This window comes from Pempheris klunzingeri, chromosome 15 (assembly GCF_042242105.1).
Source record: "Pempheris klunzingeri isolate RE-2024b chromosome 15, fPemKlu1.hap1, whole genome shotgun sequence".
NCBI classification, from domain to species: domain Eukaryota; kingdom Metazoa; phylum Chordata; class Actinopteri; order Acropomatiformes; family Pempheridae; genus Pempheris; species Pempheris klunzingeri.
Genome location: NC_092026.1, coordinates 22,472,844 through 22,488,640, shown reverse-complemented (window position 1 = coordinate 22,488,640; position 15,797 = coordinate 22,472,844). Strand labels below are relative to the sequence as shown.

The window sequence follows — 15,797 nt, the reverse complement described above, 5'->3', positions numbered from 1 at the left end:
CTGAAGATATAAAACATAACTGCAGAAACGTACATGTTTCAGCTACAGGCAGGTTAACGCTAAGCATGATCTCGACTATCAAGAACACTGAAAGCTGAATAACACAAGTGTTCTTTCTGGAAAGTGAATCGTATTTTGTTCTCTGAACAGGCACACCTGTTGTGTCGGTGTTTCAACAAAAGCAGGTGCTCACAAGACTGAAACACAAACAAAAAAAGAAAGAAATGTATCTCACTGCAGCACAGGAGATAGAATCAAGTCCATCATGTGATGATTAATGAGAACAAATCTGGTATTTCAGGTCACGGTGACGTGGACAGCAGCACCTGCTTTGACTGACTCACATGAGTCAAGAGTATCACAGTCTCCTTACAAGACAAACTTTAGGAATGACCTCATGCAGGACCACTGCAGCCTGGCTTGGCATGAACAATAGCTAGTCTGTGCTGGTCCATCCCACGTTTCTCTCTAGCACGTCTGTGACCGTTGACCACAACTTGAGTCACATCCTTCCCAGTTCTCCTGCATGTTTACGGAGTGCTGGCGCTCAACTGCGGATGATATCACGGGCCCTGAGTATTAAGAGTCGCACTGTTTGAAAAGACCTCCAGCGCGGGGTGGAAAGAACCATCCAGGGTTTGCTACAACCACAAGCCTGATACAGGAAACCCCCTCCTCTGTGTCTTTCTGCAGAGTTTTCCCCATCATTCAGCATTCCTCATTGGTGTGTGGGACAGGTGCCTGCAGACGACACTGTGACAGCTCTCTGTGATGACTGCAGTGACATCACACACGAAATGACGCAAGGAGACGATGGAACAGTTTTCTCTAAATAGACATTTAATGATTTAAAACAGTGTGGTTACAGACGGGGGGGAGGGGGGAGAGGGAAACAGGTGTCGGGGTGGAAAAGAGGGATTTTCAACTGGTACTCTGTTTACTGTGCAACTTAAACTGACCGCATTTCATGTTGTCTGCAAAGCTGAATGTCAAAAGGAGCCAAACTAATGAATAGAAAGCACAACAGCCATGCGAGGAGGCATCGCTCTGGCATGTGTCAATGGCATCACGTTGAGGTGATAATACAAAAAGAAAGAGGAAAAAAAAAGAACATTAACTGCTTTTTCATTCACAGTCAAACAAATAACACTGAATTGAAGTTCATTAACATATAACAAATATATACAGATAATCAACAAATAGGAATTGTGGCAGAACAAAGCAGCTTCATATAAAATATACCATACTCACGCTGACTGGAGAGTGTGTTATTAATGTGTGGAGGTGATTACAGTAACTTTAAATGATAATTGTAACATCCTCTTTTAGACCACTTGTCCCATAGTAATAGATTGTGTACGTCTCTGTACTCTATGGGTTGGATGTAAACAAAACTCCTGCTTTTCTACACACAGTAGTAAAACATTACTTTTTTTTTTTTTACCTTGGCTAACCGAAGGCTCGATCTAATATTTGCATTGATCAGAAATTAATATAACTTCAACAAATACAAAAACAAAACTAAAAGTAGATACTGACAGTCCTCTGGTCTGATGACTGACACCTGCCATTGATAACACATTAGCGGCTCAACACCGCCCCCTCAGACTCCCACCTGCCTACTGCTGGCTGAGGTGCTGCCTACTGGGTCCGGAGCTGGTAATCTGAGGAGGAAATGGACAAGACTTAATCAAATGGACAAGATTTAATCAAATGGACAAAGAAAAGAGGGAATCGGAGAGAAATCAAGTGGAGGCAGCTGATGCTTTCCACCCAGAATGAATGGATCACAAAGGAAATGAGATGAGGATGTTTGGCAATTAGTGGCAACATTAGCAAAAGACCAACATGTGCAACCTTGGTAATCTCAGTATGAAGATCAGGGAAACTTAACAAAAAAAAAAAGTTCACTTTCTCACATTTCGCAGGACGTTGCCACATTGCCTCATGTTCTACAGTGTATCCCCTTTTCATAGGAGTGCATCAGTTCAAGGCTGGTTCCCAGCACATTGCACTGCATTGCCCAACTGTTGCCTAATAACTGCACATATGGGCACTCTGCACAAGTATTACTGCACAAGTGTCACCTACCTCCATTTTGGGTGATGTAGCGCACCCACGGCAGGGCCTGGTATCCGCTCTTCTCAATGATCTTCAGGTAACGCACCTGTCAGGGGAAAACAAAGCTGACTGATTAGCTTGAAGATGACAAATGACAAAAGAGAGAATTGACAGCATTTTGACAGTAACAGTTTTCAGGTTTGTTCATCACTGCAGATAATGCTGCAAGTTTCTGTGCAGTCTAAAACTATTCTGTGCATCCTGTCATGGAGCAGACGGCTGGAGTCCATCCCAGCATGCACTGGGGGAGTGGCAGAATGCATTCATGCTATCACTGTGCTAAAACATACAATTTAGAGCACTCATAGGTGACAGTGCACTTACTATAACCTTGTCACCAAAGTGACAAAATTAAGTCTACCAACATTTGTCAAGTATGGGCACTAAAATCAAAGACACTGTTGAGTTCACGAACACGTATTCTACCACAAAGTAAAACACAATACCATGGAGATGGCACTCACAGCTGCAAACAATTTAAATAACTAAATGGTGGTGAGAAAAAAAGGCTGCAGTGTTAACATATACACACTGTACACACTGTTCCTGTTGTGTATTAAATGGTTGCGTTGACTGCAAAAAGGTTTACTGTAAAATTTTGCCTATAGTGAATAAAATAATTTAGTGTAGTGTGGATTTGGGACATAGCACCGTAGCTAACTACACTAATTCTGTGTCCAATATCACCTCCTTGTAGCTACGTAGTTCCGCTATAAGTAGTATATTAGTTATTTGATGGCAAGGTTACGACTGTTTGTGATACAGGGCAACTGTGGTGAAGAGCACTATGCTGCAGGAGTGGCTGCAAAAATTTTTATTAATATTTTGGTGAAATATTTCCACTTTTTGTTTGTCTTTGCTGCAGTCTTTTCTGTTCACATCTTCTGCAAAGGAGGAAGTTTCTGAGCCACTCTTCAAGCGTACGGACAGTAAATATTAGATTCAAAAGATAGACTTCCAATGAGGTGTTACTTCAAGGTTGTAGCAAGCTGCAAGTCGCAGTAGTAGAGGAGTGTTGTTGATGAGGAAGCAGTAGCGTGAGTCACACCGAGAAGGGGGAAGCAGATACAAAACAGCTTTCAAGGGACACATGAAGTGCATTTACATAACTGTAACGTACTGTTTTTCATGGCCAGGGAGGAAGAAAATGCACATCAGCATAATCAAGATACAACTTTCACAAGCCATTTAACCGATATTTCACCAGACCAGTGTTACCACAGAGCTGAATTTCGAGAAGACGCTTTAAAAATACCTTGCCATCCTGACAATCACTGGACATGATTGCACATCATTTTTCCCAGTCAGGTGGGGGGAAGAAAAACACTGTTAAAACTTATGTCACTGTAAGAATCTGTCCAAGTTAGTTCAGATTTATAATGGCTTGTTTATAAGAGATAAAATATTACTTAATTTATCCGAGTGATCATTTCTATCAACATTCCACCACAATGACATCGAGAGCTTACTTCTCTGTAGTATACCTTTTGATCTTGTGGTAGCAGTTTATGTCATTGTGCGCAACTATTCTAAATATCTACCTTTCTCGCTTCAGTGTGCTCACACAAGCCTTTCTGTTTAATAACCCCCCCCCCAAAAAAAAAAAACAGATCTGTGTTCGCACAATCAGGATGAGAGTGTGGCCATTTTAAGAACGATGCGACCCTTGTCTGGCAGACGTCTTTGCGCCATGTCTCCATCTTGCCGGTTCCCAGCCGAAAGCCGGACAGACAGGGCAGGAATTTGTGGGTCGAGTGGCTGCGGGCCTCTGGTGAGGCCTCGGCCTGGGCCGCCTTGTTATTAGCTTCCACTACACAGTGAGGTCAGAGAGAGAGAGAGAGACAGAGAGCGCCGTGGACACCAGACACATGACGACAAACACACAGACGCGGGATCACCGAGTTTGCCGGCACAGCACTTCTCCCTGAACCCAGGAGCCAAACATGCAGTCGGCCTGACCGTGGGTACATAGTCAGCAAAATGGCACTAAAAGCCATCCTCCGCAAAATATCATTATGGCTTGTAAGATGAGAAGGGGAAAGAAGGATGTTTGTTGTATCTCGTTTGGTAAGTACAGACTACATGTGTGGTCTGGATTTATCAGGCTTTTGGTAGAAGCTACGGCCCAAAAAGCATCTGCCAACTTGTTTGGGTTCCCTCAACATCACCTAAAGACGGGAGGTTTGAGACTGTAACTACAGTTCTGCTCTTATTGCCACTCGGCCAAAGTGTGGGGTTAGTCCATTTCTAGTTAAATTTATAAGGTGCAGTTACGTGCATCATACACACTTCGCATATGCTGTCCCCTACACTTAGTGGTAGACTTAAGAGGAACTTTCTCATGCTTTGATATTTACATGCGTCTAATTAAACTTCACAGCCTCTTCTCACACGTAGAGATTGGTGTTACTGGCTACATTAGAGTCTGAGACCCAGTCTGCTGTTGCCCTGTAATAAGGGAAAGGTTACTGGCCTGACACAAGAGTTTCGATGGGAATATGGCTCTTAATAGGTTCCCTCTGAGATGGTGGGTGCACCACAGCGCAATTGCAAACACTGAGCAAAGAGTTTTTAAACTTTTGGCTTGACAGGCAGTGCAGTACTGTGGAGGCCTGAAACAACTTTGGGAGAAGTGAACAGCTACAACTAAAACACTAAACCTGATATTTAAACCTCCTTTAAAACTTTCCTTTAAATATTAAGAGTGAAAACTAAAAATTAAGACAAGAGCTTAACCCTCAAGCAGTCGTTTCAACTAGTAGAGCTCTTTTTTAAGGTGTAATACCAAAAAACAAAAAAAGTCCCCTGGGTGCACTGCGGTTTTCAGAACCAAGACAATTTCAGGTGTCTTCCTTCCAGGAAGTTATATCTTTAACAGAAGAAAATTCAGTTTCATAATTCATAGTTTCATAGGTTTCATTAAATATGTATTTTTACATTTAGCTCAGCTTCAGACGATCTACTGAACTAAATTATACAAATTAATACTTCAGCAGGTCTGATGACTTTGTGCAAATTTTTTGAAAAACTTGTCAGTTAAGATGTCTATTAATGGTAACAGTGGTATCACTAAAACTCTTTTGCAAAAACGAAATATTTCTTTGGAATACAAAGTTTTCTGATCATAAACTGTTGCCAGTATGATAAATGTAATGCTTTCCCTTTGCCATGTTGTAGATTTTTTCAAAGACTAATAAGGTAAATCGATAGTGATGATGCCAATACTGGTAATGTGGCAGTGGTTCGGAGAAAAACCCCAAAAAGAGGATACATCTACTAGTTATACTGTAGTCATACTGTGTATGAAACGACTTTTTGTTAAATTTATTATATATACACCCTCTCATTTTTCATTTTTCATCTATTCCTCTTTTAAAAATGCTTCATGTTTCTGTGCTAAAAAAAGATTTCATTTCTCAGGTTTTATACATTGCTGCGGTGCAGAAAAAGAGGTGTGTAAAACAGGAACTGCAGAGAATGATTTTTCATTGCTTTTTTAAGGGTGAAATCGTAAAAGAGTTAAAAATACTTCTGACACTAATTTATAGGAACATTACAAGTGAAAACCATTTTAAATCTAATTTAAAAAAAAAAAAGAATATAAGACAAGGATTCATCTCATGGATATGAAAGCGACTCCACACCTGCCTTTGCTACAACACTATGACTTAATGCACTTGTTTTTATTCGGGCATCTGTTCATTTATGGATCTGAAAGGAAGGAAGGAAAAGGAGATTATTTCTTTCAGCTGCCAAATTACCTTGGAAAATGGCAAGCATTCTTATACTGCCATATCCGCCCCAATTAAAAGTATTATAAATTTCAATTAACTTGGGTTTGAGCTTCTTGTTTCCGAGTGGGCTGCATAATATCCGTACAACTTAATAACATTTTATTGACTATCATAGGAAATGTGGAGAAGCTGGAAAATATGAACTTGTAGCTCTTTTAACGACAGTTACACAGAAGGCAGAATTATTAAAAGTTAAGTAAATAAAGGTTGTTAGAGGGAGAGATTCAGGCCTCCATTAGAGAAGAACAAAGTTGATCGTTGAGCTTATTGTTGAAAAAAATATGCTGGTTGTCACATGTTAAAGTAATAAATAGGACCTTTATATACAACTTTACCTTTTATAGCATTATAAGAATCAATGCTCAGTACCAAAGCTTGATAGCTCTGGAGATCTAGTGCCTGTAAGTCCTGTATTTTTAACAAAACACGCACTTAGAGAACATGATTTCATTATTATCATGAATATCTGGTTTAAGGAATTAGCGGTTATTTACAAGTCTATGACAAAGATTGACATAGCTGCTTCTTAAGCACGTTTTGTAATTGCAGTCTGATGACAGTTCACCACACACATAAACAGACACTCATAGGAATCATAGGAAGTGACTATTTGCAATAACAATACAGAAAATCTGAGGGACTTGTGGAGAGTTTGTTTGTATCTACAGAACTGAGAATTAAAAATGTGTTCAACATGAAATTCTGAAGTTCTGAAGTTTATACATTAAATACTAAAAAAGAATGAAAAATATAGAGATCTTTTTGTTGTGGTTTTTACTATTACCCTGATCGATGCACTGAGCTGCACGATAAACCAATTTAATGTCTTTTCATTTAAAGAATCTGCCTTCTTGTCGTTTAAGGAAGTACTACTGATCATTTGTCCAAGAAAACTATTAAATGAAAGCATCAGTGTTTTTAACTTCTAGTTTAAACCTCACAGAATATTTCAGTTTAAGAGCTCTTGCTTTAGAGGATAAAGCACAGTGTGAAAGGAGATCTGGTTAATGTAACACTGAGGTGCGAGTCGAACTGTACCTGTGGAAAATGATTTTCTGGCAATACTATGATATTTACAAATGGAGTTTGCCAAGCTGCCATTGTTTCCTCCCATCAAGACTTGGGAAACTTAATTTTGTGTTACTGTGGTGCTGCACATATAATCACAGGACAACTGTGATTATACAGTAACTGCAGCACATCTGTGCAAGTCTGCGGTCAGCAAGAGTTTTCATTCAAACATGAAGGAAAAACATTAGCTTCTCCCTCAGATTCAGGGGAATCACAACCAAAAAATCCAATGAATTTACTTACCTGTAACTAAGAGTGACATTTTCTAACACTGTGATTAACATGGAGATCAAGTTGATGAGCTTTTGCTTTCTGGTTTGTTCAACAGCAGAAGTTCTCTTGACCACAAAAGGAATCTTACAGTTTAAAAGTGCTCCCTTACTGCCACCTCTGGCAGGACTCGTATGAATTGTTTAAATTCCTGCTGTGGAGAGGGAGAACATTTGAGAGACACTGCTACGTGCCATAAATTCTAAATCCAGGATGACAGGGAAACAACCTAGAACCACAAGATATTTGGACTATGCATGAGAACTGGATGATAATCAAACAGCAGGTGCCAGTAAACTACAGCATTGGTTTGAATGTGCTTCCAGATGGTTTAGTGTAATTGAAACATAAGAAAATAAACATTTTGATCAACTGTTCACAGGTTTAGTATTTTTTCCTGAGATTTTATTTCTCCATGGGATTTTAAGTTTAAGTTACGTTACCTTGACCCATGTGCTGCTATAAATAGGTTAAACAAACGGGGGATTATTTGCAAATTTTGTTTGACAGTGTGTATGAGTGCAGGATGTACCTGGATGCCTGAGGTGGTGAAGTATGGGATCTCAAACTTGACACTGATTGGTGGCTTCCCCTCCTTGTCTTCAGCCTCTACACTCGGCAGACCGAAGTGGGCTCGCATCAAGTACTCCTTCCCACCCTGTGACAAGTCACGACGCAAACTTTATAATACTGTGGAAACCAAATATGTTCCAACCCAAGTACATCAAGTTTTTGCGAGCAATAACTACAGGACAAATACAGAGCACAAAAAAACAAGCACAATCTTAAGGTATTAATTAAAAACACAAACATAAGATCAGATGGTAATTCTTTAACCATCTATAGATACTCATGAGTCATGATTTCTGCTCACAGGGAAGGACTTGATTGACCAGACGATCTCGCTGTTCTCAGGCACCCACTTCACGCTGCCCACTGTGGTCTTGAATTTGGGTGAGTCAGCGTCCGTTGGCACAGGAATGTGGATCTCCACGTTGTTGGCTGTGGAACGCCTTTTGAACTGACTCTTCGCCTGAGACGAGAAACAAGCAGGTCAAGTTTAACCCGTTGTTCTGCCTAAACAGGGTATCAAACCAGGGCTTAATAAAGAGGGTTTACCACACGTGATAACAAGATACATACATTAAGATCAATTATGGCTGTGAAAATCATTCATGCTCTGTACTCTGTCATCTTTTTACAGATAACTATGGGACCCTGGTTTGACTACAACAACAATGCTGCCATAAAAGACCTGACAAGTCCTGCATCGGCTGAAAGAATGACCTACCTTGATCATGTATTCGATCCGACTGTGAGAGTGCTTCTCAATAACAGATTCAATCCAGATCAAGGGCTTCACCTAAGACATAAGCACAACAGGCATATTGTACCCTCAAACAGGCTCGATTACATTTCACATGCATGTCAGACTAAATAACAAATGACACAGTCACCACCTAGTGGACAGCCGCCATTACTACAACAAGCATCGACATTAAAAGCCTTAAGATTAGGACATAATGTGCTGAGTTTCCACTACTATCAACAACGGCAGCAAATAGTCATATAGTCAGATTTGCACTGCGTGGAAGTATTGTTACGTTGTGTGCTCTCAATGTTCAGGAGTAAACCTCAAGTTACAGCTCAAACGATACTAGAGTTATGAGGCTGAGGCTAATGCAAGGTTTTTTTTTTGGTTTGTTTTTTTTAAACATAAACAACTCTCTTTAGCCCTTACATTCCTCTGATGGACAAACTATGTAAAAGTGTTTCTAAACTACTCTGCTTTTTGTAACCAGAACTAGGCTCACTCGCGTGGTTGCTGAGGTTTGAGTGAAATCACCTGCCAAAAATATTTTTAATGAAGAAATATTTAGCTTACCCACGAGTTATTGGTGGGTTTTAGGAAGGCGGAGGTCAACAGATGTGACAGAAGTTTCAAGTTTTTATTTTCTGTTGCTACTTCATGCATACAGCCAGGCACTGAATGTTTAAATGTAACTTAACAAGTTGTTTCTTTGATAGAAAATGTCAAATGAGTTTGTACTGGCTGCTAAGAGCTACAACCTCTGCTCCACTGTAATACTTCCCCTCCCACAAGCTTACTGGAAGCCCTATTGTGAAACGCTGCTTGAGAATTTAATGCCAGTTTAAACTTTCTTAACCTAAAGTTCATGCTTATAGCTTCCTATTTTAGTTATTACTTATATTTTTCCACTTCCTTTCACAACTATGTCTTTGGTATTTGAAATGCTTGTGGGATGGTTGATGATGAAGCATCGTAAGAGCAAAGGCTGCTTTGGTCCGAGACTCCATCTCTTTCATTTTTCCTTGGTTTTTGCATAAAAATATTTGGCTAATGGACTGACTGTGCGTTCTATAAAACATCTTTGCTTTCAGAAAAGGGCATTCTCTAGGACATGCAGTTTGGTAAATACTAAGGGAAACTGACTGTGAGGAGTACTGGTAGTTATCCCAAGTGTAAGTACCAGCTGTTGAATTGATGGTGTAGAGGTTAACGGAAAATTCTGGTATACTTCTACCTGGAGTGTTTCCTATAAATGTGGCCACTGTGGCTCTATGGGCCGGGCTAACTCTGCACTCACCACCACTGTTGTAGAGATTTGGACTTTGTAGACTTGTAACAATGTTTTTGAAAAAAATCTATATAAAAGTTCTTCTTATTATCTTTCATTCCAATTATGTCCCTGTCAGATTTCCTTTGTTTATTTGGGTCTCCATTAGCCATTAACAACTCAACGGCTGCTCTTCCTGGGGTCCACAGGAATACAGATGCTCAACTAAAGGGCCATTAAGATATTTATGGGAGAGTTACTAGAATGTGGCATTATAAAGGGCTCTGGGAATCGGTTCTAATTGCAGTGTTTTCTTCTGTAGTGAATTCTAGGCCCAGTTTCATTCAGTTTAAAGTAGTGAACAAGGTTCAGATGTTACGAGCACGACTCAGGAAAAGTTCCCTGTACTCTGATTCTGATTCCAAATACATCGGCTGCCTGTATTTCTTACGAGTGAGTCGCTGGTTGATACGGTGGCCTGTGGGGACAATACCAGAGATAATGCACATTCGGAAAAATGCCACATCCGCAGTACTTACGTGAGTGTTGAGGCGGTAAGACATGAGCTCAAACTCTCCGTCAGGAGGGATGAAGGAGATGGTGCGGTCGTTCTCAAAGCGAGACAGACGCACACACTGGTGGAACTTCACATCTTCCAGCTCCACTGATTTACTCTTCCCTCCTTCATGAAACATGAACACAGGAACACAGGAACAGTGGACCAGCATTGCATTAACTAGTATAAATCACGTCTAGGTAAAAACTGCATTCGCAAACAACTTTAAGGATTTTTATGATCAGCATGAGCTAATAGATGGATACAATACAATACAATGGGTGTCTGGGAGAATCATTTGGTTGTCACTGCATATTCTTAAAGGGTAATTATCATCAAAGCTTCTATCAGGCAGCTCCTCACCCAGCTCTAATCAATTCCAAACAAATTGTAACCGAAGCCTGTCATAGGAGATAACTCACGTCCAGTGTTTTCAAACAGAACCTTGTCGTTAAGGCCCAGCCGCAGCTCAGGCATTCCAGACAGGAAGACGCGCATCTTAATTGAGCCGACGATCTCACTACGTAGGACGTTACCATTGGCACTAACCTGAAAAACAGAAGGATCAAGTGTCAGCGGGTCACAGCGGGACAGAAACCAAATCACAAGACACACAGGGAGGAAGTTTACAAACACTGTGACACAGGGCTTCTAAAACAAGGAGTTCCTACCAGAAGGTTGACTGACTCAATGACGTCCAGGAAGACCTCATTCTTCCTGTACTTGATACCCTCTGACCTCCAGGAGACGGCATTGGTGACTGTGGCGGGGGGTCGTGGGGCGCCAGTGTCTAGCTTGTGCCCCTCCTGGGTTATGTATCTGTGGGACAAAAATGTAAACACGGAGCTAAACCAGAGGAAATGGGAAATCAACTGTCTGCAGTGGTGAGTTCCCAGAAAGCATCAAAGAAGAACAGAGACTCTTCTGGTTACTAAGGGAGGATTGTCTGACTTATTGCTGTACTCAGAACACTGGGGGGGAAATCCAGAGTTAGCTTGCTACATGCGCACGTCAACCACAGACCTGTAAGTGTAAACGGTCATTCACAGTCCTTTGCGGTGAGGACAGTGAGTTCCTTTTCACTTACAGATGTATAGAAATGACAGGACAAGACCAAAAAAGCTGAAAAAAAACGAATGGGCAAAACCTTATTTAACTGCTACACAACATCAGAGCATTAAAACTTTGCACCAGTTTACTGGTTTAACATGATGTGTCACACTGGCTGGTAAAAACACAAGGAAATGTCATCATGAACATTAGCACACAGATAATTAACTACAATAACTGATTAAGTTGATTGTCAGGTAGAAATACCTAAACTATGTTAAATGTAATTTAAACTGTTACGATTTGCAGCATTTTCCTATTTCATATTAGTGTCGTTGCAATACCAAAATCATGACTCACTAAATACTAAATATCTCAAAACCAATACTGAAACCGGGAAACCAGGGAAAAAAACCCTAAATATCAGGAAAAGTAATCAAATTATTTTAGAAGGCAAAACATGACACGTAATCTTTATTTTGCATGGATGTTTGAATGACTAATTTTGAGGGAGCCTGTTCTCATTAATTGTCATTTCTAAATATAATTTTACTGAATGGAAGGCTAGAAAATGTGCTCAGTAGAGAGCAGACCTATGCGAAGGTCTATTGAGTCATTCGTGTTCAGTCCCCTTCAGTGCATTACTGTAGGATGAAGGCTAATTATCCTGATTTTAGCTTCATCACTTTTGTCTCAAACTTATAGAAGATGTCATTGTTATCTAAATCATTCTCATAAAAATATTAAGTGTCTTCTTATTTGTTTATTCATACACATAAGTGTGTTTTTGACAATTAATTAGTATTTATAACATGAATAATTTAATTATTGAATTTTAGTGAATAATTACATCAAGGTCATAGTGTTATTAAAGCTTTCACATGCTATGTAGTAATCTGAAGTCTGAGTCTCTACTGAGTGCACATTACTAAATCAGCTAAAACATTTAAGACAAATTAAACAGTTATCACAGCCCATAAATGCCTTCTCAAAATCTGATCGCCTGACTTATATTTAAGGGCATGTCATAATTCTCTCTTTGAACTCCTTGGACAGGTCAGCGTGTCTGTGTGGATGTGTTGGGTCTCTTGGTCTGTGTGGGGTTAAAAACATAAAGAAGGGCTTTGTGGTGTCAGTGGGATTGCCCTAACCATCTGCTGTGTAAGCAAAATAATACAATATTTCGCTCTGTGCATGCGCTTTGTCAACAAGCTGTGTACGGTTGGCTAGAGCACTTGTACTTTCAGAGTAGGGACACTCTGCCTGCAGGGAGTGGAACCAGAGTGCTGCACAGTGACACACACACACACACACAGTGCACTGCTGTTGCTAAAATAACTTCTTAAAGTATTTGTCATGTTTTTTTTTTGAATTTTATGAATCAAAGACCAATGAAAAAATAAAACATTATCAAGATTGATCAATAACGACAGTGTTTCTTGACTACATCTCAAATGAATGCACATGGATGTAACTGCAGCTAAGAGGGCACTCACTCTTGCAGAATCTTGCTGTCTGTGGTTTGAGGATAGCCAAAGTCCATCAACTCATCCATCAGCTCGTATATGATGACGAAGTTATCTCTAATGCTCTCTTCCTCCAATTCTTTGAAGTATTCTGAAAAAACCTGGAGAGCACAAATGCTGTTTTATGATCATATTTGTCCATCACTGTAAATGTGGAGTACATGGCTTTGTTAGTGTTGTTCAAAACCAGGTAAATGCAGGCAACCCTACCTGGACAATTTTGTACAAGAAGGAGAAGACCAGCGAGACACTAGCATTTTTCTTGGATGTTGCAACCACTGATGTTACATTTGTTAAGAATTTTAACTACAATAGTTGAAAATCCAAGCAGCCCCAAAAAAAACACATAATACTGAGTGCTGACAAGTCGCCTTTGTACAACGATCATGCAGTGAAAAGTGAGGATACGGTAGAGATTATTGTGTTTGATCCACATGAAACGGACTCCACCATGGGCCAGGATAGGAGACAGCGTCCCCTCCTCCTCTTTGTCCATCAGAAGTGTCATGAAATGCTCGATCTCTGACATGTCCACATCTCCCCGATAATTTCTGCACACCAGGACCTGAAAGTAAAAGATTTGTGAAGCTCGTTACATCAATGTTACTGTATGTTTGCAACAGCTGCAGTTACTGCTGGTAATATTGAAAATCTGAAGACTGTCATGGTTGTATACTAATGAAATAGTGATTTAAATGTTTGCCGTCAGTTACCAAGAAGATATCAATATGGCCAAAAGCAATTGTTTTTTCATATGTGTTCATTCAGTCATTCTGGCTTTACAAAATTTGACATTTATAGTGAATGTAAGTAAAAGTAAGTAAAGGCAAACACCTTTACAGCACTACTTGAAATCTTTTATAGCTACAGGTGCATTCTTCAATTCGGCATACAAAAAGCTGCCTTATGTGAGATTTAAACAGTTTTACTCGTTTAAAACACAGCTGTGAGTGGTAAGAAACGTTAAACTCCATGTTTAATGAACTAAATGCTCTTTGATTAATTCTTTTTTTTTTGCCGAATTTACCAGAAGATGCTGACGATTGAGGTCAGGTTGTAGATATTTAATATAATGCATGTAGTGACTTGCATAGAAACAATAAGTTGTGAAACGGAAGAATTGTGAAGGGAGGTTTGGTAACCTCTTAACATTCACTGTTGCCAACAGCTGGTCACCTGCTTGTTGGTCAGCGAATCAGTCGTTTTTTATCATTACGTGGCCTAGTATTTTTTAGTTTTACCCATCGTATGAAAGCGAGCCTCTTGTCAATGTGCAACATACCGGTTTATATTACAAGCCAAAACCTCAAAACAGCCGATACATTAGCTTCGATGCAGCAGATTGAGCCGCATCATAATCTGTCAGTGTGGAATGTGCTAGCTAGGCTAACGTTAGCTTAGCAACGTAGCAGAGGTCCAGTTTTCTTACCTTTCCTTTTAGATCCAAGACATACACCGCACTCGCAGACATCTTGAACTAATTTACACGAGCTTAGTTCAGCTCGTTATCGGCACCTTATTGATAATGTTTGATAATGACTAATTCAGGGCTAACATCAAAGAACAGACTTTCATTCATAACACTGGAAAGAGGAAAATCACCCTTCCCGTTTTGACGCACCAGCCACGCATCTGAAGCAGCGCCCCCTGTGGACCGGGAGGGTGTAGTGCTCCAGAGAGAGATGTGACTGATGAGGGTGTTTTACCATAAAATTATTATTATTTCTTTGTGAATAAATGTAGTAGAGGGCTGGTACTTTTATATACAGGCATAGCACTAGACAAAGAGATACAAAGTTTTGTATATTAATTCATGTCAGTGTACTGAATAGAATGAAATATCACAAGATGTTCACTGGTTTGTTCACCCCGTTGCTGACAGTACTTCGCAGTGATTGATGGATGCACCCGACAGTTTCCCTTGTTTTAGTCTCATCCCATCCCTGTAAACTGTAAGATTCTTGATTGACAAATCTAAATGTCCATATTCAGTTCCACATTTGTAATATTTCCACTGACATAAACAATGTTATCGTCCTCTAATTTTTGTGGAGCAGCTAGTTTAGTAAAGTTATGTTGGATAGTATGTGGAGGATCTGCATTGCTAAAATTGCTCATGCATTCTAGCGGTTTTACAACATAATTCAGAGATCATGAATAGACTCATGCATAAAAAGCTCCTCAACAATGTCAGATATTCTTGAAAGTACCCACAGTCTCTTATCATGACCTTGTATTTCAGTGACCTGCTTCTCTCCTTGGGCGTTTGTCTTGCAGCTTTGTCTCCCTCTGCTGGATGAATAATTGATCTGCATGAGACAACATTTACAGTTACTAGTTTTTATGAAAAAATGCTCAACTGTTAAATCAAACTGCTGAGGAACCTCCTGAGGTTCTGGTCTGTACAAATGAATATGGAATTTCTTTTCATAGAACTTTAACAAATGGAAACCACTTATTTGTCATAAGCACACGATTGAATTGAAATAATGAATGAAAATAATCTAGACACTTGTGTAAAATGTGGCTCAGAAGAGGGGACATTAGTGCCGTGCATGTGGAAATAAAACTGGTAGAATAAAACAGACCTAGTCCATTACTGATTCTTAAACATTCTTCTCTGCCCACATTTTTACTTCTTTAGGTCTTTTTCCTGATGATAACTAACGGCTGAATAGCTTCTCAAACTGCCTGGCCATGTATGCTTCTAAAAGCCAAATATTATGAGGACATTTGACGAACTATACCTGGAATTTACTCAACCAACTGTGTACTTTCTGATAAAGAAATGTAGCAAATGCTTGACAGAATGATGAACTAATGAACTATA

General features: G+C 39.8%; 1 protein-coding gene across 1 annotated transcript; it reads right to left on the bottom strand.

Moving 5' to 3' along the window:
- Positions 1–817: 817 nt before the first annotated feature.
- On the bottom strand, positions 818–14,563 carry ap1m1 (adaptor related protein complex 1 subunit mu 1). The gene is made up of 12 exons (XM_070844678.1): positions 14,397–14,563; positions 13,376–13,532; positions 13,178–13,245; positions 12,938–13,068; positions 11,063–11,210; positions 10,814–10,940; positions 10,375–10,517; positions 8,548–8,619; positions 8,131–8,289; positions 7,789–7,914; positions 2,092–2,167; positions 818–1,664 (listed from the first exon to the last, which is right to left on the bottom strand). Exons 1-12 carry the CDS (start codon positions 14,436–14,438, stop codon positions 1,642–1,644), a joined length of 1,272 nt encoding a protein of 423 aa, XP_070700779.1. The 5' UTR covers positions 14,439–14,563; the 3' UTR covers positions 818–1,641.
- Positions 14,564–15,797: the final 1,234 nt, after the last annotated feature.